Consider the following 23900-nt stretch of genomic DNA (forward strand, 5'->3'; position numbering starts at 1 on the left):
TGCAAAATGTTGCAGTGCGTACATTCTTGCAATCCGTTAACTGGTTCTGCGCCAAAAACGAGTATACTTGTTATTGCCCGCCAATCTAATAACGCCAACAACGAGTTTACTCGTTTTTATGATCGTTATTTCCTTTATTCACTATTGGCATTCATAATTCATCCAGCAAGGATGTGGGAGCCTCTGGACTCTGTCTGATATTGCAACGCCTCAATACCGCCGCCTGGTGGATTTCGGGCGAGTTGCACTCTACTCTAAACCGGATGGGGCACTCTGTGCATCGGGGAAAATGTTCCGGGCAGAGCTATCTTGTTATGTGAATCCAGACAAACACTCGAGTGCATTGGATCGCTTTCGAGACGCAAGAATCAATATACTTTATTGCGTCGTACAAACGGAAAATGGATCTAGCAGATCGAAATCAATAATTGGAATCTTTTTTCTCCAGACTCATCGGCCACAGGTAAGAGGAATCTAACGTTAATTCCAGCTCGATTGTCCATTTATTTCATTGCAATCCATCTGATCAACGTATGATGTCGTACTAAAGAAAGCCGTTACTGACAATCAAGGAATCATAAACGACCCCCCCCCCCCCCCTTTCCTTCACGCATGATGGAGCATAATGTATAGCGATCATATGCATTTGAATTTTTTAATATAGCGTGTATAGGAATGAAACGCCAATCGATTATGTATAATATGCGTTGGGGCCTATAACTTGCATTCTAGGAATTACTGCTCTACACTCTAAAAACATACTTATATTCACGACGGTATTAACACGACAATGTATGAATGGAAAAATATAACGTTCCCACATCCGGAACCATAGATACGTGATGTTGAATGGGCCATAGTAATGTCGATATAGCTATAATATTTTAAAAGTTATAGCCCTGCAAAGAAGGTGAGCGACTCCATAGGCTTACAGCACTGGCAGAGAGTGGTATAAGATGGGCAAACTGCGTGGCAGACAATGTGTTAAGGGGTGGTAGGTTAATTTGGGGAGGCGGGCCGCACCTCTAAGGCAGTGGTAGGGGAAACACTGGTAATAATGGTTGTGGGTAGGGTTGTCCCCGACTAAGGATTTGTATAGTCGACTTGTAGTCGCCGAAATGAGCCGATAAAAAAAAATTAAGAATAAAAAAATAAAAAGTATAATTATATATATTTTTTTATCATTCTATTTGGGCTGTGGGGGTGCTTAATGTCTGAAGGAGTCGACGGAAGGCTTCTTGTTCTCTGCAAAAGCATGCAATTGGTCCACTGATGGATACATCTTGATATTTGTCTAGTCTAGTGTGTTCATTAGATGGGTAAAATCCTCTTTCAGTGCCTCTGTGCCTGTTTTCTTAGGCAGTTAGCCTCTGGTATGCATGCCATTAGCGTTAGCCACACTTCTAGGCCTCTTTGCTTTTGGAACGAATGATAAAAAAATAAAATAAAATAAAAAGTATTATAATAATAATAATAATTATAATATATATATTTTTTTGCATTCGACTAAGAGGTTGGCAGTCCTCCTTTCGATCGATTAGTCGACTATTCGACTAATGGGGGATTTTGGGGGTCAGCCCTAGTTGTTAGTAATGGTATACAGTGAGCTGTGGGACTGAGCACTTCTGTCTTTGTATGGCTCCATGCTGGTATACCTTAAAATAAACTGTTCCTCCCAGCCCTACTTACCAGGCTTTTTTAATGAATTCCAACGTCTTCGTGGAAACACCCGGCGTAGTAATAATCTGTATGTGTACACTGCATCTGGCCTGTGGAGACCCAGTGTGCGGACCTAATGGTAGTCACATTTCCCAAGTATCTCACTAACTTATGCAGTCATGTCTTACTATCTGTCATGCAGACGAGCCGTGTTGCTGTCTCGTGGGCAACCCATCCAGTTCTGTCCGGTCCCCAGAGAGCGGGGGGATGTTAGCCTAAGAGAAGTCAGAAGAACCAGGTGGAACTGGAATGCGTGGAATATGTTAGCCTAGCTTAGCACAATGAATGGAAGCAGACAGTACCGGTTAGCCTAGGCATTGTCCAACTAACACCTCTCCCGAAGGCTAACCGGCACTGTCCGCTTCCATTCATTGTGCTAAGCTAGGCTAACATGCAGCCAGATAACATTCCACTGAACACACAGAGAGGAAACTGGTATTTATCTTCTTGTCTCTCTCTGGAGAAGACGGTAAGCTAATTTCCCCAAAATGTTGGTATGTTCCTTTTAAGGTTTTAAGGAATATCACATGTACTGTTATTAACTCTTTCTCTGCCAGCTATTATCCTCATCCTGTAGTAAATGCGCCACGTTTTAAAATATAGGCATTTTCACTGTGAGTTGCGGTGTTTGCAGGGCTATATCTATATTCTATATTATAGTTATAAGCTTTGTATGTGCCTCCCTGTATTGTAAGTAGTTCATATGTGTGTTGTCACTACTGTATTTAAATAAGTAATTGTAATTGTAAATAAGTGAATGTATGTGTTGTAAATAAAATATTTATTTACATAATTTATGTGCAATCGTTTAATTTCAGCTCAGTGTAGAGAAATGCACCGATACTAACAACCGCCTTACTGCGCACACGTCTATTGACGACACTGTAGTGTTGACACCAGGTATCCGTGACACGCGCGCCCCGCAACAACACTAGCCACCCCCCCCTGAAAAAGATCTTAGGGGAAACACTGCTCATGTATCTTGTATCTCATGTCCTAGATGTGTTATTCCTCTTACAGGCATCTAGGCAGCTGTGCCTCTTGTTTGTCACGGTTAGAGCTGTATCTTTGCTTGTTATGTATATGAATTAGTCTTTCAAATATGGTGGTGGTAGGGCTGTCCGCAGAACCCCAAAAAAGGCACTGTATAAATGTCCATTTATCATTTACCAAGAAATACTTAAGTCGACTTAGGGCTGGGCGATATGGCCTCTAAATGATATCGCGATATTTTTTGGCCATATCGCGATACACGATATATATCGCGATATTTTGACATTTCCTCTAAATCACTTAAAAATGCTTGATTTAACCCTTTGATGCATACAGTCATGCCAATATGATGATTATAATAAGTCCCTGCAACATATGTTTGCATTATTTTACTTTAAATTATTTTATAATTTAATGAAAATGTACTAAGAGTAGTCTACTGACACACTAATAAAAAATTATTTACATCTAAGACAATTTATATAAAAACTCTTGGGTGCCTAAGACTTTTACACAGTACTGTGTTTTCTATCCACTTTAGCCAAACACACACACACATATATATATGTATATATATACACACCCTACTGTGAGAAAATAATAATCACACACAAAGGTATAATGGCTTATAGCAGACTTAATGATTTTAGAATATTTCAGATAATGAAATTAAATGTTTATATCATCAACTATCCAGTTAGTATTTATACTGTCTGTAACGTTTGGCTACTTCAAATCATTGAATGTAGAGAGAGAGCGAGAGAGAGAGAGAGAGAGAGAGGGGGCGAGAATGAACAAGAGAGCCAGCCCCCCCCCCCCTCGGGTTTTGTTCTAGGTTCGCGTTTTGATCGTCTAAGCTGCCGTAGGTGATGACGTCACACTCGAATGTAAACAGGAAGAGATGGAGATGGAGACACACGGAGATGGAAATTGAATGATATACACTGTATATTATACAGAAACGAATAACCAATAAATATGAAGTTATGTTTAAACTGCTGTTGTCAAGCGTTGTCAATATAACCCACCCCCTTTCCTCACGAATGGAACTAGTCTTGTGGAGTCCGCTTTGACCGTTTTCCAAGTTAGCTTAGCATAATCCTAATGGATACCTTGGTTAGCAGCTACCGTTAGCTCTTTGCTCGTGTCAATTAAATTACATGTTATTAAAGGTCCGCGCTGGTCTGTCTAATGAAATTACAACCGCAACATTATATCGCACTGTACAGCCCTGACTACACTAACGTTAGCCTATAGCTCCGCCGTCCCTGCTACACTCGGGACCAATACACTAACGTTAGTCTATAGCTCCGCCGTCCCTTCTCGAGGAAAACACTGCGAGTGTCTCTCGGCCGCGGGCCGCGCCATATAAACTAAATACTCGATGTTCGCGATATAGTACAGTACTACATCTCGGGTAGAACAATCCGCGATACATCGAGTATACTCGATATATCGCCCACCCCTAAGACTAATAATAGTCATGGATTTTACAGATTTAATTGATTAGCTGATGTTATTGACAAATCTGTAAAATTGTGTTTCCCACATGCGATCATGCAGAGAGATGTGCTCCTTCATGTTCATCATAGTGCTGAGTAGAGATGTGCTCCTTCATGTTCATCATAGTGCCGAGTAGAGATGTGCTCCTTCATGTTGTCCATAGTGCTGAGTAGAGATGTGCTCCTTCATGTTCATCATAGTGCTGAGTAGAGATGTGCTCCTTCATGTTCATCATAGTGCTGAGTAGAGATGTGCTCCTTCATGTTGTTCATAGTGCTGAGTAGAGATGTGCTCCTTCATGTTCATCATAGTGCTGAGTAGAGATGTGCTCCTTCATGTTCATCATAGTGCTGAGTAGAGATGTGCTCCTTCATGTTCATCATAGTGCTGAGTAGAGATGTGCTCCTTCATGTTGTTCATAGTGCTGAGTAGAGATGTGCTCCTTCATGTTCATCATAGTGCTGAGTAGAGATGTGCTCCTTCATGTTGTTCATAGTGCTGAGTAGAGATGTGCTCCTTCATGTTCATCATAGTGCCGAGTAGAGATGTGCTCCTTCATGTTGTTCATAGTGCTGAGTAGAGATGTGCTCCTTCATGTTCATCATAGTGCTGAGTAGAGATGTGCTCCTTCATGTTCATCATAGTGCTGAGTAGAGATGTGCTCCTTCATGTTCATCATAGTGCTGAGTAGAGATGTGCTCCTTCATGTTCATCATAGTGCTGAGTAGAGATGTGCTCCTTCATGTTCATCATAGTGCTGAGTAGAGATGTGCTCCTTCATGTTCATCATAGTGCTGAGTAGAGATGTGCTCCTTCATGTTCATAGTGCTGAGTTGAGATGTGCTCCTTCATGTTGTTCATAGTGCTGAGTAGAGATGTGCTCCTTCATGTTCATCATAGTGCTGAGTAGAGATGTGCTCCTTCATGTTGTTCATAGTGCTGAGTAGAGATGTGCTCCTTCATGTTCATCATAGTGCTGAGTAGAGATGTGCTCCTTCATGTTCATCATAGTGCTGAGTAGAGATGTGCTCCTTCATGTTCATCATAGTGCTGAGTAGAGATGTGCTCCTTCATGTTCATCATAGTGCTGAGTAGAGATGTGCTCCTTCATGTTCATCATAGTGCTGAGTAGAGATGTGCTCCTTCATGTTCATCATAGTGCTGAGTAGAGATGTGCTCCTTCATGTTCATCATAGTGCTGAGTAGAGATGTGCTCCTTCATGTTCATCATAGTGCTGAGTAGAGATGTGCTCCTTCATGTTCATCATAGTGCTGAGTAGAGATGTGCTCCTTCATGTTCATCATAGTGCTGACTGCTGAGTAGAGATGTGCTCCTTCATGTTGTTCATAGTGCTGAGTAGGGGTGGACGGTATAAACGGTATACGGTATAAACGGTATTAATTTGCTCTACGGTATGGATTTTGACTATACCGTGTAACCGGTAGAGCAGCTCTAAAATAGCAATGACGTCATGTAACCACAGCGCGACTATTTCAATCGCATTTGCCCCTAAAAATAGATAGAATTAGTCATAGATAATAGATATGTGCAAACTGGAAAAAGTTATTTAGGAGGCTTCGCGCAGTGGGCGTGTCAACACGCAATTGTCATTTCATAATAAACACATATCACCGCGGCGCACAGCAAGTTTCAATTTCAGTTCCTGGCATTTTTAACCAGTGGAGAAAGGTAAGAGATTTCCCTATCGTTTTTCTTATATGAATTATTCTACGTTAATAAAACATACCTGGTGATCAACTACAGTTTGCTGTAAACATTATGATATGTGTGTAGTGTTATGATAACGACGGCTGCAGCGGGAGGAAGGCTGCAGCAGTGGATTTGCGAATAGCATGCAGCTGCAGAGCCGCAGAGCCAGGGGCGCTTTCAGGTCTGGTCACAGGCCCGCTCAACAGCACCCCCCCACCCAACGGCTGAATTGCCAATGGCACTGTGCAATACTCCAATTCAGCCATTGGCAATTCAGCCGTTGGGTGGGGGGGCGCTGTTGAGCGGGCCTGTGACCAGACCTGAAAGCGCCCCTGGCTCTGCGGCTTTGCAGCTACATATGCTTCTAGCAAAATCCAGCATCCAGCCCCGCTGTTTGCAATGGGAGCAGCACGGAGTCTCGACTCAGGACTTATTTTATTTGGAATATAATGACTTTATACACAAAAGTAGCCTAGTTTTAAGTTAAAATATTATAAATCTACATGCCTTGAGGATGTCATTCTTTATATAGCCTGCCTATCAGGCAAAAAAAATTATTCTAACAGAAACACTGATACCGTTATATACCGTTACCGTCTATGCTTCAAATTATACCGTGATATACATTTTAGACCATACCGTCCACCCCTAGTGCTGAGTAGAGATGTGCTCCTTCATGTTGTTCATAGTGCTGAGTAGAGATGTGCTCCTTCATGTTGTTCATAGTGCTGACTCTGAGTAGAGATGTGCTCCTTCATGTTGTTCATAGTGCTGAGTAGAGATGTGCTCCTTCATGTTGTTCATAGTGCTGACTCTGAGTAGAGATGTGCTCCTTCATGTTGTTCATAGTGCTGAGTAGAGATGTGCTCCTTCATGTTGTTCATAGTGCTGAGTAGAGATGTGCTCCTTCATGTTGTTCATAGTGCTGAGTAGAGATGTGCTCCTTCATGTTCATCATAGTGCTGAGTAGAGATGTGCTCCTTCATGTTGTTCATAGTGCTGAGTAGAGATGTGCTCCTTCATGTTGTTCATAGTGCTGAGTAGAGATGTGCTCCTTCATGTTGTTCATAGTGCTGAGTATAGATGTGCTCCTTCATGTTCATCATAGTGCTGAGTAGAGATGTGCTCCTTCATGTTGTTGTCCATCCCTTTTTAGAAAAAAAAAAAAAAAAAAAGATAGATGAAAACATGAAAATGGGCTAATCGACTAACAAATTCATGGTTGACTTAAGACCAAACAACCGATTAATGGACTATGAGGGAGTGGTCCTAGTCTGTGGGCATGGCCGCTCAAATGCTGGTGAGGAATCGGCCAAGTCAAGAAGAGTTCATTCTATTCTAGCTCACACGCACGCACGCACACGCGCACACACACACACACACACACACACAACCCTTTGCCGTACAAACACACACACACACACACACAACCCTTTTCCGTACAATAGATTTATATTTTCGACCACGCCTCAGAGTATTTTTCCCACTGAATTGTCTCCAGTTGGCCCAAGAAGCATTCCTAACAATGTGTTACTGGTGCTGATAGTGTCTTGCTGGAACTGATTGGACTCAACATTTTTAGTGAGTCACATAATGGAGCCACCAGAAGGGGTTCTATTCTACTACTGCGTCTTTTAATGTCTGAACGAGAGAGAGAAAAGATTCCCATCCTTTTTGTATTGAACTGGATGATAACGGCAGTCAACCCGGCCCCCATACAGATTATCCAAGACGCCAAATGTTTCTCCAGAAGATGTGCTAACCTCGAGAAATAATTGGGAGTGTTGTAACATTGGCCGTGTTGGATGGCGGCTTGCCTTGTTTTGAATATCATCGGGCTGCTTATTACCGCTGCCGAGGCTGTAAAACATAGCGGCTGAGAAGCTGATTGCTTCGCTCTGGGCTGCGGTACAGATTATACCAGTGGTAATTGAGTCGCCGTCGACAGCCGGGGCAGCTCCGATATGGTTTATAGTTTTGATGCAAGGCGTGAAATATGTCGCTCTGGCCATTCCTTATGACTGATTTATTATGTGTGTGTGTGTGTGTGTCTTTGTCACAGCGAGCCACTCTCTGTGGACCTGGCCAAGTCTCTTATTCTTTGTGTTAAAGATGCTTTCTGTCAGTCTGTCTGTCTGTCGGTCTCTCTGTTCCTACAGGACCCAAGCAAACAGTGACAGCCAGTCAGAGAGATAGACTGTGAGAGAGACAGACTCAGTGACTACAGACAGACAGACAGACAGACAGACAGACAGACAGACAGACAGACAGACAGACAGACAGACAGACAGACAGACAGACAGACAGACAGACAGGTGAGTATAGCAACGACTGTACTGCTGTATTTTTTATGCCAATGCTCCTCTGATCTAAATTTCATGAGACTATTAAAAACGAGGAGGAGGGGAAATTGCGCTCTCTCTCTCGTCGTGCCACTGCGCCGATTTCCTCCTCACTCCCTTTTCATAAGGAGGAGGGGAAGAGGGGCAAGAGCGCGGCTGCGGCCATGCCTGTCTGCCTGTCCCTCCATGCCTGTCTGCCTGTCCCTCCATGCCTGTCTGCCTGTCCCTCCATGCCTGTCTGCCTGTCCCTCCATGCCTGTCTGCCTGTCCCTCCATGCCTGTCTGCCTGTCCCTCCATGCCTGTCTGCCTGGTCCCTCCATGCCTGTCTGCCTGGTCCCTCCATGCGTCTGCCTGTCCCTCCATGCGTCTGCCTGTCCCTCCATGCCTGTCTGCCTTGTCCCTCCATGCCTGTCCCTCCATGCCTGTCTGCCTGTCCCTCCATGCCTGTCCCTCCATGCTTGTCTGCCTGTCCCTCCAATACAATGGGGGGCTTGTGGGGTTTGAGGAGGGAAATTAACAGCAGTGGTAATGAGTTGGGGTGTCCACCACGATCTCCAGCCTCCCAACAGCGGTGAAAGATACAAGAGAAACGCTTAAACGTTTATTTATTTTTCCTGGAGACCTTGTTTTTCTTCTGAGCCGTAGCCAGTTTCTGAGACGCACCATAACTGCGATAATGTGCTGCCTCGCCACCTGAGAGCCAGCAAGAGATGAGGGGGCGGGGGGGGGGGGGGGGGGGGGGGGGTTGAAGACTGAGATTGTGTGGTATGCGATGTCGGTGGATGGGGTGTGGTTGGATAATAAGGTGTTTGGGGCGGGTTCCTCTTTATTGGTTGCCATAGCAACCCAGCCACCCCCCACCTCCCTCATCCACCATCTCCTCTTGCATCACATTTACTCATTTATTTATTTATTAATTTATTTGAGAAAGTCGCAACGGTGGAAGGCAATTGGAGGGTCAGGTTTGGTTTTAAAGCCATTCCATTCTATAAATGTATGAATGTCTGTACATGCCGCCACTGCCTTGTGGCTTTGCATGATTGCTAGCGCTGTAAGCCCCTGTTTAATGTGTTACAATGCTCGAATAATGGCTTTTACAACCGTAAACGCTTGTCGTTGCGGATAGTTCTCCTGTCATTGCATTTGGTAGCAGCCTGAAGCGGTACATATCCACGGATTCTACAGTCACACCAGAGGATGGTGAATGACACTCCCAGGCAACCCCTCCCCCCCCAACAACAGCAAGGCGTTTCCAGGTGTAGTGGAGTTGTGGTGTAGCGCTGAGTGGGTTTTTGTTTGTTCCTTCCCTTCTGATCAACACACGGTTGTTGTCACGCAGCTCAGTGCTGGAATGTTGTCTCCATCTACCAGTGCTCTTTGTTTGTCCTTGACGAGTGGTGCGGCGGGTTTGTCCGAGGACACTCCACGACGCAGCACTGTTCATTTGGTATCACATGGATGTAAAAAAAATAATAATAAAAATACTCAATTGATTGGGTCTAAACATGTGTGTCCTGGTGTTCATTAATGTGTGTGTGTCTTCTGTTCCAGATGGAAGATGGCCAAACGCTGTTCGACTACAACGTGGGCCTCAACGACATCGTCCAGCTGCTGATTCGCTCCCAGACTGACCCTCCCGACAGCCCCGCCTCCAAGGACAACAGGGGCGTGATTTGTTCACCTTCCGTTCCTGCCAGCAAGAACTGCGCGGCGCCGGTCGCATCCGCGACCAGTTCAAACGATATGACCGCCGTCAACAGCAAGAGCAACAGTAGCATCATCACCAGCACCAGTAACGCAGCTAAGCCAGATCCCAACAACAGCACTAACTCCACCAGGTCCAACAACGGCTCCAAGTCCCCCAGCCCGGCACGGGACATCCAGCCATCCACGTCCAGCCGCGCCGCGCTGGTGGACCCGGGCATCGGGGTCTACAAGGTGAGATGTGGCTTGAGAATGACTCCAACACTGTTACACTGGGTTAGGGTTTTAGATTCCCACTGCGGACAGCCTGCGGACAAACATGTCTGCACTGAACGGTACGGTGTCCACCGGATGGTATATGTTACAGCTTCGGTGGGTTTTGCTGATTGGCTCAGAGTACAGCCTGTTTACAAACAGGAAACCCCTGTTTGAACAAGATATTTTATTCATAGTTGTATTTTCGATTAAAAGAGAATCTTAAATGATGACCGTGACCAATCAGAGGGGCTTCTTTCCTGCTCAGTTGTACAACCCCCAGCCTCCAGTGGCCAAAGCAATCCTGTCTCACCCCAGCTCTTCATCCAATCACATACTCTTGTCCTGTATTAAACGTGTCTGAGATAAATATATATATTTTAAAACTTGACAAGATGGACAGAGTGACGTATATATGCTTGGTCGAAGATAAGACGTTTGCTTAATGCAGAGATGTAAAACGGGGTCGTCCAAAGTAGGGATGTCCCGATCCGATCACGTGATCGGGATCGGGGCCAATCACGTGATTTTCCGAAGATCGGGATTGACAAAAAAATAATAAATAAAAATCAGCAATTTTTTTTTATTATTATTTTTTTTACTTTTTTTTTATTCAACAAACATGACCATGTTCACGTCTTAAACTCATACTGAGGCCTTAGTTTTGGTTTTAAATTACATATCATCATTCATTTATTTAGTGTCACACAGAGCAGAAGAATTTTGCCAAAACAAACCAATAGTATCCAGCTGCAGAACGGCAGACCAGCCACACTCTCAGACCCAAATACAATTTTTTATTTGATTTTTTTTTATCCCAATTTCTCACATTACATTCACCCTGAATGTTGACGTTATCCAGGTGAAAAGTTAACTTCATAAATCATTTGATGTATAATTAAATCAAAGGAAATGCGTTTGGGTCTGAGAGTGTGGCTGGTCTGCCGTTCTGCAGCTGGATACGATTGGTTTGTTTTGGCAAAATTCTTCTGCTCTGTGTGACAATAAATAAATGAATGATGTGCAATTTAAAACCAAAACTAAGGCCTCAGTCAGTATGAGTTTAAGACGTGAACATGGTCATGTTTGTTGAATAAAAAAAATAAAGTTAAAAAAAAATAAAATAAAAAAAAAATTTGATCGGATCTGGAAATATCGGTATTGGTAGATACTCAAAATCACATGATCGGGATCGGATCGGGAGCAAAAAAACGTGATCGGGACATCCCTAGTCCAAAGGTCTAAAACTGGCCCAATATGGTCAGTAGCATCATGGCATGTGTTCACAGCAATATAATCTGTGATACAGCTATTTTCACCAGTGGGTTTCCATAGTGAAAGGCATACCAGCGGCTCAGTGGGTTAGGTCCTCATGCCTGCAGTGGTTTTTGACTTAGCAGCCCCCCGCCCCTCCCCTCCCCTCTCCTGGCTTCTATTGCCATAGCAACCCCATGACACAGCGGCACAAAGTGTTTAGCTACTGTAGTGAAGCCAAAGTGACATCCAAGGCTCAGTGTGTATGTGTGTGTGTGTTTGATATAGTTTTGACAGTCTGTCGAGTGTCCATAACCCAGACTCTCCTTGTGAAAAGGTCACTTTCTGCCTTTTAGAGCATAACTTAATGTCACCTTTTGCCTTTTAGAGCATAAATTACAAGGAGCAACCTGTCATACACACACACACACACACACACACACACACACACACACACACACACACACACACACACACACACACACACACACATACTTTGTGATACTCATGATTGGCTGTCAGGCCAGCCAGGCTGCAGGGGGTCTGGCGTTATTGAAGACCACCTGCCACACATTGTACACACACACACACACACACACACACACACACACACACACACACACACACACACACACACACACACTCTGAGTCAGGGCCAGTGTGTGTGCCCTACTGTGTGTTGCTGGCTGGCTAAGTAAAGCGTCTGGGAGTGATATGTGTTGGGAGGGGAGCTTGTAGTGGTGCCAGGCAGACTAGAGACGGGCAGGATAAACAGATGACTGGGGAGTAGGCAGGATCACATGCCTGGGGCATTACTAACCAGGTCCCACAGGTATTGTCATACATTTGGGATTGGGAAAGGTATGGACCTTGTACTGTAGTCAACTGATTAAAAAAAAATGTATCTACTTTTTCTCCTATTTTTCTTGTATTTTCCTCCCATCCCAATTTAGTCATTATGCCAATTCCCCCTTCCCCTTCCTGGTCGTTGCACACATTTGCCCCCTACTTGCCGGTCTAGGGAGCCCTGAATTCTATCGCATGCTTCCTCCGATACATGGGAGACAGCCAGCAGCCTCTTTTCACCTGGCAGCGAGGACTCTCATTGGGTGAGTGTAACACGTGGGAGGGCACACTACCTCACCCAGATCCCTTCTTCGCTGTGCAGGCGCCCTGACCGACCTGTAGGAGTCGCTGTTTACAACGACCAGAATGCCACCCATCGGCTTCCCTCCCGCTGACACTGCCAATTGTGTCAGTATGACGACCGGCCAAGCCGGAGGCACCGCTGACAGCTGGATTCGATACCAGTGTCTCTGCGGTGGTGGACGCACGCTTAGTCCGCTGCGCTACCCGGCCGCCCTGATTTAATTGTTTTGATTGTTTATTCACATCCTCTCTAGTTGTTTCCAAGGCTACAGCTACTTAATGAACTTTAATGCTGATTTCAGAGAGAGAATGAATGAGTAAATTAATCAACAGATACCTCATTGATCTCCTAGTGGAGCTCTCCTAGATCGGCCTGTAGTATCAGATACCTCATTGATCTCCCCGAGGAGCTAGCCTTGATTAGCCTCCTTTTTATAGTATCGTGACATGGCAGCAGCCACCATTTGACATAAGAGTCAGTGCTGTAGTGTGTCTGACGGTCTCTGCTGTCTCTCCCTCAGGTCAACGAGCTCGTAGACTGCAGGGACGTGACCATCGGCGCCTGGTTCGAGGCCTGCATTGACGCAGTGACGCGCCCCCCCAAAGAACAGACACCCCCGACCAAGGGCAAGGTGGGCCGGCCCAGCAAAAGGACTAATGGCAAGCTGGAGGCCGAGCCGGGCCAGACGACCACGGACAGTAACGGGAATAACATTGTGTTGAACTTGGACAGTGGTGGAGCCTCCACCTCCCAAACAGACTCTACAACAGACTCAGCCAAAGGCTCCACGCCTCCAGCCACAGTGGAGGCCAAGGAGAGGGAGGAGGACGTCATTTACCACATTAAATATGATGAGTAAGTCACTAAGTCAGGGTCATGATGGTGTGGTGAGTGGCTGTTATGATACCAGCTGAATATGCTGCGGGGTGGAGGGGAATACTAAACACGCGTTGTTAAACGATGAAATTCAGCGCTACTCCTTCCTTCCCCCGGAGACGTCATCATCACCGTGGTGCCTCTGGTAACTGCACGCTGTCTTAATACGCAAGCGGACATGATCTGCATTGTATCAGCATTGTGCTGTTTTGTTTTTGGTCTGCTTTGATTTGTTCTCCCACACACGCACAATTTAACCCAAATCACCCTCCACACCCTGGGTGGTGAGACACTCTTTAGGGTGGCAAGCTGCAAATACTTCGAATCGGAGTGGTGCGTCTGTGTGTGTATATATGTGTTTTTTTTGTGTGTGTGGAATGAGTATGTATGCATGTGTACACCTGCATACACACTATCTATTTGAGGCGGCCCACCACAATGTCAATTGGTAAAGCGCTACATCTTTATGGTACAATCGCTTTATGGTTTATTCCTCACATTCACCCATTCACTCACACATTCAGACACCGACGGCTCATCTGGGAGCAGTTAAGTGTCTTGCTCAAGGACACTTCGACACACTGCTGGGAGGAGCCAGTATCGAACCAGAAACCTTCGGATTACCAGATGACAAGCTCTACCTCCTGAGCCACTGTCGCCCCAATACAGGACATCAGTATTGATCGTACCATATTGATTTATTATTACTTTCTTTTACTCTGAATAGCCCCTCCCCTTGCACACACAGTCACATGCTCTGTGAATAGCCCCTCCCATTGCACAGAGTCACATGCTCTGTGAATAGCCCCTCCCCTTGCACACACAGTCACATGCTCTGTGAATAGCCCCTCCCCTTGCACACACAGTCACATGCTCTGTGAATAGCCCCTCCCCTTGCACACACAGTCACATGCTCTGTGAATAGCCCCTCCCCTTGCACACACAGTCACATGCTCTGCTGAATCAAGATCAGAGGAAATGAGAGGAACGCAAAATGTGAAATTAGTGAAATTAGAACTTGAGATACATATTCAATAACAGGGTACCATTTTCTGGAAGAGGAAAAGCTTGTAAGATAGAGCAGGTATATCCTATCTGGACAAACATCTCAAGCAGTGCACTATTCAACCTGATTTAACTTTTTGATTATGAGCAGAAGTCATGCTTACCATTGCTGTGTACGATTAAGTCGGAGTAGCGATGGTGATATTGATGGCAATATCTGGCCATTTTAAGTCAGGAAATACACACAGAGAGTAAGTGCAAAATGTATGAAGCCACGACTGTGCAGGAAAACCAGCTCTATTACTGTCTGAGGCCTTAACTTCCCTTGAGTAACCGCAAAAATAAATCAATGGATTGGACACACAAATGAACATACTGAAAAATGTAAGGTATACCTGTCCTAGCACACAAGTGTTTCCTCTTCCAGAAAACAGCTACTTGGCTTGTTATTAAATAAATTTTTTTTTTAGTTTTTAAAGATTTATTTTAGCGTTTTTACAGCTTCATTTAATTGGCCATACAAGACCGACAGAGGAGAGGGAGAACGGGAGAAGATGTGGGGAGGACATGCGACAAATCATCTCTGGGAGCGGGAGGCAAACCCGGGACGGCCGCGTAGGTGTGCGAGGCACTATGCGGTGCACCACGAGGGCGCCCATTAAATACATATTTTAAGTTTACATTTTCAGTTTGTGAGTTAGTATTTCCAGTGGAGAACTTTATGTCCGTTCCACCATGAATAGATTTGAATGAGAAAGATCACTGTATATCTCTGCGTGTGTGCGTGCACCGTATTTTTGTGTGTACGGTGCAAGTATATGTGTGGAACGCGTATGTATGTATAGCCGTGCGGTGCGTATATATGTATCTGCGTATGCGTGTGTGTGTATGTGTGTCACCAATGGCGGGTGGGTTTGTAAAAAGAAAAAAAAAAGAAAACGCAAACCCCAGCTTTTCCTCCTCGCTTCTCAAGAGGATGAAGAGAGAGGGGGGGGGGGGGGTTGGTGCACAGTCTACACTGCAGCCAGTGCTACAATTTGGACTCACTCCCCCTCCCCCCCTCGCCTCCTCTAGCAAATTCATTCAGAAGCGGGCGTTTCCATGGTAACCCGTGAGTTCTAGGGAGCGTTACCGCTCTCTCCTTCCTCGCCTTCCCTTCCGCTCTCTCTAATTGCCGCGAACATGCCTGGTGAGACAGGACCAGCTCAGAGTGCGTGGGTGTGTTTGTATGCATGTGTGTGTAACGGGAAGTCGCAGCAGAGAAGCAGCATCAGCGGGCATGTTGAGCGGTGCAATATACGTGGGTTTGAAAGAGGTAAAAATACTGCACAGGATTATTATTTGGTCTTGGGTAGTTTGCAGTGGGACGGGGAAATAGGCACTGGTGGAGGACATACGACTAGGACAGCTGGGTGTTGTCCTCTTCACATGCCAGTAGAGCTGTCCCCCTCCTGGTCGGTTAGTTAATGAATAGGTCGTCATGGTTGAATTTCCTGGAAAACTATAAGCTGATTTCTGGCATCGTCACAATAATATATTCACAAACCTGCTTTGGTTCATGTTTGCACTGTATTTATAAGACGCGACGTCCCGCTATATTGCGTTTAGTTGCAGAGGTATATAATATAGGTATTATATAGTATTGCGAGACACATAAATGTATGGATTTTAAATGTGGTTTGGGGACAGTCCTATGAGCCACTGTGATGAGCAGCAACTAGCCGTTTGTGTTCTTGTGGGACCACAGCTGCTTACAGCTAGCTACCCAAAATAGTCTTAAAGAACCCCTCAACTCAAATAATTTGTTTCTCCTGTTGGAGGCATGACTTTGGCGATACAGATTGTTATATGTGCAGAACTTCTCACCAGAGCACCTTTTTCACATTCTTCCCCTTCTCTGTACTTCCCTGATATCGGAGTTTCATGTGTGATGTCACCAATAGGTCGAACTCGGGGATTAAAGTTCTCCGTCCTACGACGGATTTCCGTCAATTTGATTCCAAGTCGTGACGTATTTTCCGTAAATTGGTTACCTGGTATAATATGATTTGTAGAGGCATACAATCTATTTTGATGTCGGTATTAGGTAGGGCTGTACCGAATGTCATTTTTTAACATTCGAAGCTTCGATTGAAGTATTCGAACGAAGCTTTGAATGTCTATAAATTTTTTTTTTTTTTTTTTTTTTTACAAAATCCTCAATTTGAATAAAGTGATTGATCTGATTAAATTAGTATTTTTCTTTTATTAAATCAACTTTCTTTAATGAATATAACATCAGTTTCGTCAACATAAATAATCCAATAAGGGCACGGTTGGTATGAAAGTGATGGTGATAGGGCTGCAACTGACTATTTTGGTAGTCGACAATTTTTTCGATTAGTCGACTAATCGAAAAACAATTATATAAAAAAAATTAAAATATATATATTTTTTTTATTTTTTTTTGCACTACCTATCTTTGTGAAAGTGGCTTCTCAGCTCTGGTCCAGCTGAAGACCGAGCAGAGGAACAGATTGGACATTGAGCATGACCTCAGAGTTGCTTTGAGACTCTTGTCAGGACCAAACAACATCCCCAGTTATCCCATTAGTTCCCCCAAACTTACTGTCGGTCTGTTATGTTAAGCTAAGAAGTCTTCAGCTGACTGGACCAGAGCTGAAAAGCCACTTTCACAAAGATAGGTAGTGCAAAAAAAATAAAAATAAAATAAATTTTTTTTAATGACTAATCGACGCAACAATTTCTCGTCAACGATTTTTTTTATAATCGACGTCGTCGATTATGTCGAGTAATCGTTGCAGCCCTAGATGGTGATGACTTATAGTATAATATTATAATATTCGTGTAGCCTAATCTTTAACTGCAACTGTGAAGAAAACCCCCATTGGTTTAAACAGATTGAATAGACACAAAAAAAAATACACAAAAAAAAGAAGTATATATATTTTCTTTTATAAAAAATTACAAATTCGAATGTTGATTTAGAATTCGAATGTCAACATTATGATCGAAGCTTCGAAGCATTCGGTACAGCCCTAGCGCATGGCACAGACACAGAGCCCTGCGAAGCCTGCATACAGTAAACTAACTTGATCGTTAATCTAACTGTTGTCCTTGTATCTTTACGCTTATGAAAACGTTAAATAATATTTATAGGGTATAGCCTAGCCTACCCTTGTTTGGCCAATGGCCATAATAGCCTATTCTCAAATGGCTATCCGCTGTGGGCTATCTCAGTAGCCTATATCATATCATATTCCTATGTCTCCAAGGAATCGTGGGGCTCTGGGGAAGAAAGGTTGGGAACCCCTGCCCTGCTATAGCCTATCCTTTATAATGTTATAGGCTATTTTATTTACAGTAGTCTATTCATGATTTTTGCCATAGCCGGTCTCAGTTATGCTGTGGCTGAGACGGATCAGGATTAATGAAGCTGCTAGGAGACTGCTTCTTTTAAGGCTACGAATTAAAGCCACGATTGAAAATAATGTACTTCCTTTCTTGACAATAGCCTATAACAATAATACGAGAGAGCATACAAGAACAATGAATCTCACTGCCATGTAGCCTACGCCATGTGTAGCCTGCCTAATATCAACTTGAACTTGAATTCCATCACGTCTGTGGGAGCTCACAAATAGGCACACAAGCCAATGTTATTAGGCCTAACTATATAGCCTTAGTTTTGTTTAGTTCCTTGTTCAAGTCATAAGCTTGTTCAGTTGTCACAATGTAAATAAAAACTTGCACTGAAAAGTTACAGTATGTAGATGGTTGATTATTTGTATGACAAAGTCAGAGTTAACCCTTGCAAAAAAAATCTGTTTTATTTAATTAATTGAAAACAGCATTGATATTACGTAAAAGCTAACAATAGAAAAGATGTTCAAAATAATCTAGTTCCCTAAACACATTGGGTGCCGTGCATTGTACCCATCATTGGGTCCAGTCTGCCACAGCTGAAAGCCTATGGAGATGTGTACCTTCTTTGCAGGGCTATAACTTTTTTAATATTATAGCTATATCGATATTACTATGGCCCATTCAACATCGGGTATCTATCGTTCCGGATGTGGGAACGTTATATTTTTTCATTCATACATTGTTGTGTTAATACCGTTGAGAATATAAAATGTTTTTAAGGTTTTCTGATGTAATTCCAAAAACGCAAGTTATAGGCCCTGAAGCATAATATGATAGATTATTGATTGGCGTTTCAACACGCTATATTAAAAAATTCAAATGTATATGATCGGTATACATTATGCTTCATCATGCGTCAAGGAAGGGGGGGGGGGGGTCGTTTATAATTCCTTGATCGTCAGTAACGGCTTTATTTAGTATGGGTTGATACATTGTTCAGATGGATTGCCGTGAAATGAATAAACAATCGGGCTGAAAATAACGTTATATTCCTCTTACCGTTCGCCGATGAGACTGGAGGAAAAATATTCCAATTATTTGACGTCGATCTGCTAGATCCATTTCCCATTTGTATGACGTAATAAACGCCAAAATCATATAGATTATTGCGTTTCGAAAGCGATCCCATGCACTCGAGTGTTTGTCTGGACCCACGTAACAAGATATTACTGCCGGAGGGATTTCCTCGATGCACCAGCGCCAATTATGACGTTGTTGGCGTCCAATGTGTTAAAACACTAACGCTATTAAATAAAAAATATACAGTGGAGGTTAACATAAGAATATGACTTGGCCTGAAAAAAATCAGTCTGGAGATTTCTTTTTTGCTTTAATCCTTGTGAACTGATCATGGTCCAATATGTGGTAACTTGACACCTTTACCTTCAGCTACACAGGAAGTTAAGTAAATGTTGAAAGAATATAAGCTGCAGACTTGGGAGTTCTTTTTAAATATCAGCTGGAGGGGATCTTTAACCAGCTATGTTTTCAGGTGATTGCAAAATAATGATTCATATGACCCTGAGCCGAGACCTTTTTTTTTTTGTATCCACTTTTTCTCCCATTTTCTATATTTTCTCCCATCCCAATTTCGTATCATCCAATTCAACCCTCCCCTGTCACGAACGCTGTTTATTGCCTCCCACAAGCCGGCTGCAATGTGGACTAAGTCATACATAGCACAAGTCCCCTCCGGTACTTGAGGTAACAGCAGTCGCATCTTTTCACCTGCGCAGCTCGATCTCTCAGTGGCGAGGAGTAACGCGTGGGAGGCTCACGCTGCCCCCGACACTTCCTGATTCTACTGCGCAGGCGCACCAACCGACCTGTAGGAGTTGCTGTCCACAACGCCCGATCCCCACCCATCAGTTTCCCACCCCCTAATACGGCCAATGTGTATTAGTATGAACGACCAGCTAAACTGAAAGCAATGTGGAGCGCTGGGTTCGAACAGGCGAGCCCAGCGTCTCTGCATTCGTGGCGAGCGCCTTGCCCACTACGCCACGTAGCCGCCCCCCCAAGCCGAGACCTCTTTTTTATGCCTCCGCGATGGTGCAGCTGTGGCCTGCATTATGTTTTCAGGCTGTCCGTCTGTCCATCCCATTCTCTCGTGAACGTGACATCACAGGAACACCTTGAGGGAATTTCTTCAAATTTGGCACAAACATCCACCTGGACTCGAGGATGAACTGATTACATTTTGGTGGTATTTGGTGGTAGATACTATATTTGGATATTGTCAGGTATTTAGGGAAAAGAACTTTGAAAAGACTGATTCATAGATGGGAAACAATATTAACTAGGCTATAGCCTATTTAGGTAACCATAAACTAACACATGTTAGTACATTTTAATTACACCCACAAGAACCAAATACTGCTACAACTTCCATTGCATTGATTGTGTATAAATTAAAAGTTTTAAAACCATTCTGAAACCCGGCAAAAAAAAAACGTGTTGAGGCGGCTGACCTCCATGCATTGATACCACCACCCCAACACATCAAAAGCCAAAAACAGAGCACTGGCTACCGGTTGGCAGAGGCATTCAACCGTGAGTTGGTATTTCTGTGTTGTTTTTTGTTGTTCTCCATCTTTTTTTTTTGCATTTCCCTCATCACTTCCCACCCCCAGGATTCTGTCGTTGTCATCTTTGCCAGAACATGTAGAGGTTGGGTCAGAATACGGCACTCACACACACATGCATATACAAACCCCCCTCCATTTCTCTCCACAGACATACATATACAAACACCCCCCCCCCCCCCCCCCCCCCTTCTCTCCACACACACAAATGCATGTATAATCCAAGGCATAAAACCAGTCCCTTGTCATAAATGAACCCACCTGTTTAGCATGAAGCGATTCTGGATGGTTTTGCAACTGAATGTAATGAGCTTGAAACCATAGAGGGTGGGATCCTCTCCACAGCTGTGTGTGTGTGTGTGTTTGTGTGGCTGGCTGGCTGCGTAACAAGCCTCTCAGATCTTGTTTTATGGTTCAGCTCTGGGCTCAGCCTCAAACACACCCGATATTTACGTTCTCGTAACGCGGAGAATGATACCAATATAGACGTAAAATGTTTACTTATATTGCATTTTAATGCAATGTTTAATTTGTGCATTTCTCTCATATAGCTCTGTTTACCATCGCACAGGAGAGGCACAGATGGTATTTGTCGAGTCGTTTGTGATTATGCCAAATAATGTTGTCATTCACATGTTGTCATTTACAGCATCTTAAAGCTGTGATGGTTTCATTTGCTTGGCCAGGGATGGGTCTATGGTGGCATCATCATCAAACCTCTGTGTTGAATAACTTATGTCACCTCATAAAACCCATTAAAACAACATTCTCTAATTTCAGTAGTAAATGGGTGAGGTACTGTATTAAGTATGTCTGCCCCATAGAACTATATAAAAACTAGGAAGATGCGTATCACTTTGCTCCACCCACTCACCACTTTCAGAATGCTTTCAGAATGCTTTCAAAATGGCAGTGAAAAGGCCATTATTGGCACTGATATTGTGGGCCCAAGTTGTCTCATAAATGTTGTTGAGGTGGAGGGCAGTGATGACTTCCATTGAGCTACACCATCAAGGGACTTTTTCAACATTGCACCATGTGTGGTGCTGCAACATTAGTCTGTTTAATATATCCTATATACAGTACCGTGGTTCTGTCCTTCTGTCATTCTGTATGCACCAGCCATAACTTCTACTGTTCTGATATAACATTGCACATAGGCTGAAGTATTCTATTTGAATTAATTTCCCAGCGAAATCAATAATGATGGTAAACATAAATGCAAGAGGGCACTACACAGATTCAAGATTCAAGAGGTTTATTCATCACATACATACACAAGACATAATAGTGAAATGAAGGTGGCCATGCCCGCTTTGATTGTGCAGAAAATACAAATAATAATAGAATAAAATAGAATAGAAATACAATAGACATGATAAAAGTACTAAGATAAAATACAAAAGGTAATGAGTTCTATGTACACTGCTATACAATATACAGTTACTCTTTCACTATGCTATCCTAACTATACAAAAACATCCAGTTATGTTATGCACAAAGCCTGAGCCTCACCTAGACTCCTGTAATCAGATCAGCCCATATTGGAATATTATTTTCCCAGCGAAACTATTAGTTACATCAATATTGCGCTTTCAGAACAGTTCATATTTGTAGGTTATGTAGCCTATTTATTGTTCCTTATATGGCCAATTGTCCTCTGTCATCTTGTTATATGCCCATGAAATCTAGTGATCTATGCACAAAATCAAAGAAATCGTATTACAACTAAATGTATTTGCGAACGTTGGGCAACGTTGTGTTTTAAAGGTGAAGTAGGCCTACTTTGAAAGTTCACTATAGATGAGATTTCTTTTAACTTTATTCACAAGTGAAATACAAACACTTGTGTGAATTTAAGAGACCATTCACTACTCTAAGGCCTAACAAAATTAATAGTTGGTTTCAGGTTGCCGACCGACCCTGCCGATTTAGGTGCGACCCAATATATTTTATGAGTTTTTAGAATTTTTTTTTAATAAAGTTTCATAGAAATCTTAGTCAAACATTTAGTATTATGGATATTAAACATGTTGGCAGAGTACATGCATCCATGTTGTTGTGAACATTTTAATTAAATAAAGAAATTCCCTATCCATAGTCGCCGTGGGAAAGAATAAAATAAAAAAATAAAATAAAATAAATTCCCTACCTACCCATGGCCAAACTGACAACCAACCTGAAACCAACTATTAATTTTGTTAGGCCTAAGTAGAATGTGGTGCATTATCACCTGCACCGCTGTGGTTCATAAACGGAGACATTCCAGTGGTGACCAGTGATCTTTGGGAAACGATCCGGTTGTTTTGAACGGCTCTCTGGTGGGAACGAAGGGAACTGAATCTCTGGGAGAAAAGCCGTTCTGGGTGTGTGATTTGGGATGGATGACATTGTAGTGGAAACAAGACTGAATGGTTCAGACTTCTTGCTTGATTAGACTCATGTTTTAACTTCCAGACCTGTCCTGTGTAACCGTAAATAGTATACCAATTAAATATTAATTAAATGTAATTCATATTAGATTAGTATAAATGTGTATGTGTTGCTATTTGTGTTGTGTTAATTGATTCAATAGCCCACAAAGCCTGCCGCTAGCTCTGTTCTGCTTTCTGCACTGATAAACCAAGTAAAAAAAGAAAAAGGGTCAAATGAAGTCGTTCATCAGCGGCTCTTGGAAAGGAATGGAGCTACATGATCCGGCTCCCTTAGGAGAACCTTAGGCCATGTCCAGACTAAAAGGATTTTGGTCGTTTTAGGCAAAGTATTTGATCGTTTGCATCGTTCTGCCACACGGAACTGCATTTTGGCAGCCTGATGTTGTGGGACTTGTACAGCACTTTGTTCAACTTTGTCAGTGCTGTAAAGTTTAAACCTTTTTAAATCTTAGACAAACTAAACACTTTGCTTCCATGAAATATTGTAAGCCGTCATTTGAGGCTTTATAAAAGCAGCACAATGAACACAAATCTGTCAGTGCCGAGTCCGACCTCATCTTAAATAACAAACAGCATTGCTTGTTGTAATTAACAAAGAGAGGCAGAGTTGATTTGGCAAAAAATAAATAAAATCATATATATATATATATATTTTCATAATCGAATTTTATTTTCATATTTGAATCCCATGCCCATCGAACGAAGCTTCGAAGTATTTAAGACAGCCCTATATTGTTCCATAGCATACGCCGCCCTTCAGTTGATCATGACAAATCCTCTCTTACCTTGACGATTAAAAAGCCTCCATAATTTAGTAAATAAAGGCTTTATTTATTAAAGCTGTAGCCAGCCAGCTAGCATTGATGCTATTCAAAATGCTATCCACATTAGCTAAATAGCTAACCAACTAAATACAATAGACAGTGGTATTCCTGAGGTAA

The 23900-nt window shown here is 43.1% G+C and overlaps 1 protein-coding gene across 1 annotated transcript in view; it reads left to right on the forward strand.

The window, feature by feature from the left end:
• The window catches only part of uhrf2 (ubiquitin like with PHD and ring finger domains 2), a 149956-nt gene that overhangs the window by 59345 nt on the left and 66711 nt on the right, over positions 1 to 23900 (forward strand). Inside the window, exons 2-3 of the mRNA XM_084324594.1 lie at positions 9821 to 10207; positions 13153 to 13487. Of these exons, the coding sequence (XP_084180720.1) occupies positions 9821 to 10207; positions 13153 to 13487 (722 nt within the window). The remainder of the gene's footprint in view (positions 1 to 9820; positions 10208 to 13152; positions 13488 to 23900) is intronic.

Source organism: Notolepis coatsorum (assembly GCF_963971535.1).
Source record: "Notolepis coatsorum genome assembly, chromosome: 11".
NCBI lineage: Eukaryota > Metazoa > Chordata > Actinopteri > Aulopiformes > Paralepididae > Notolepis > Notolepis coatsorum.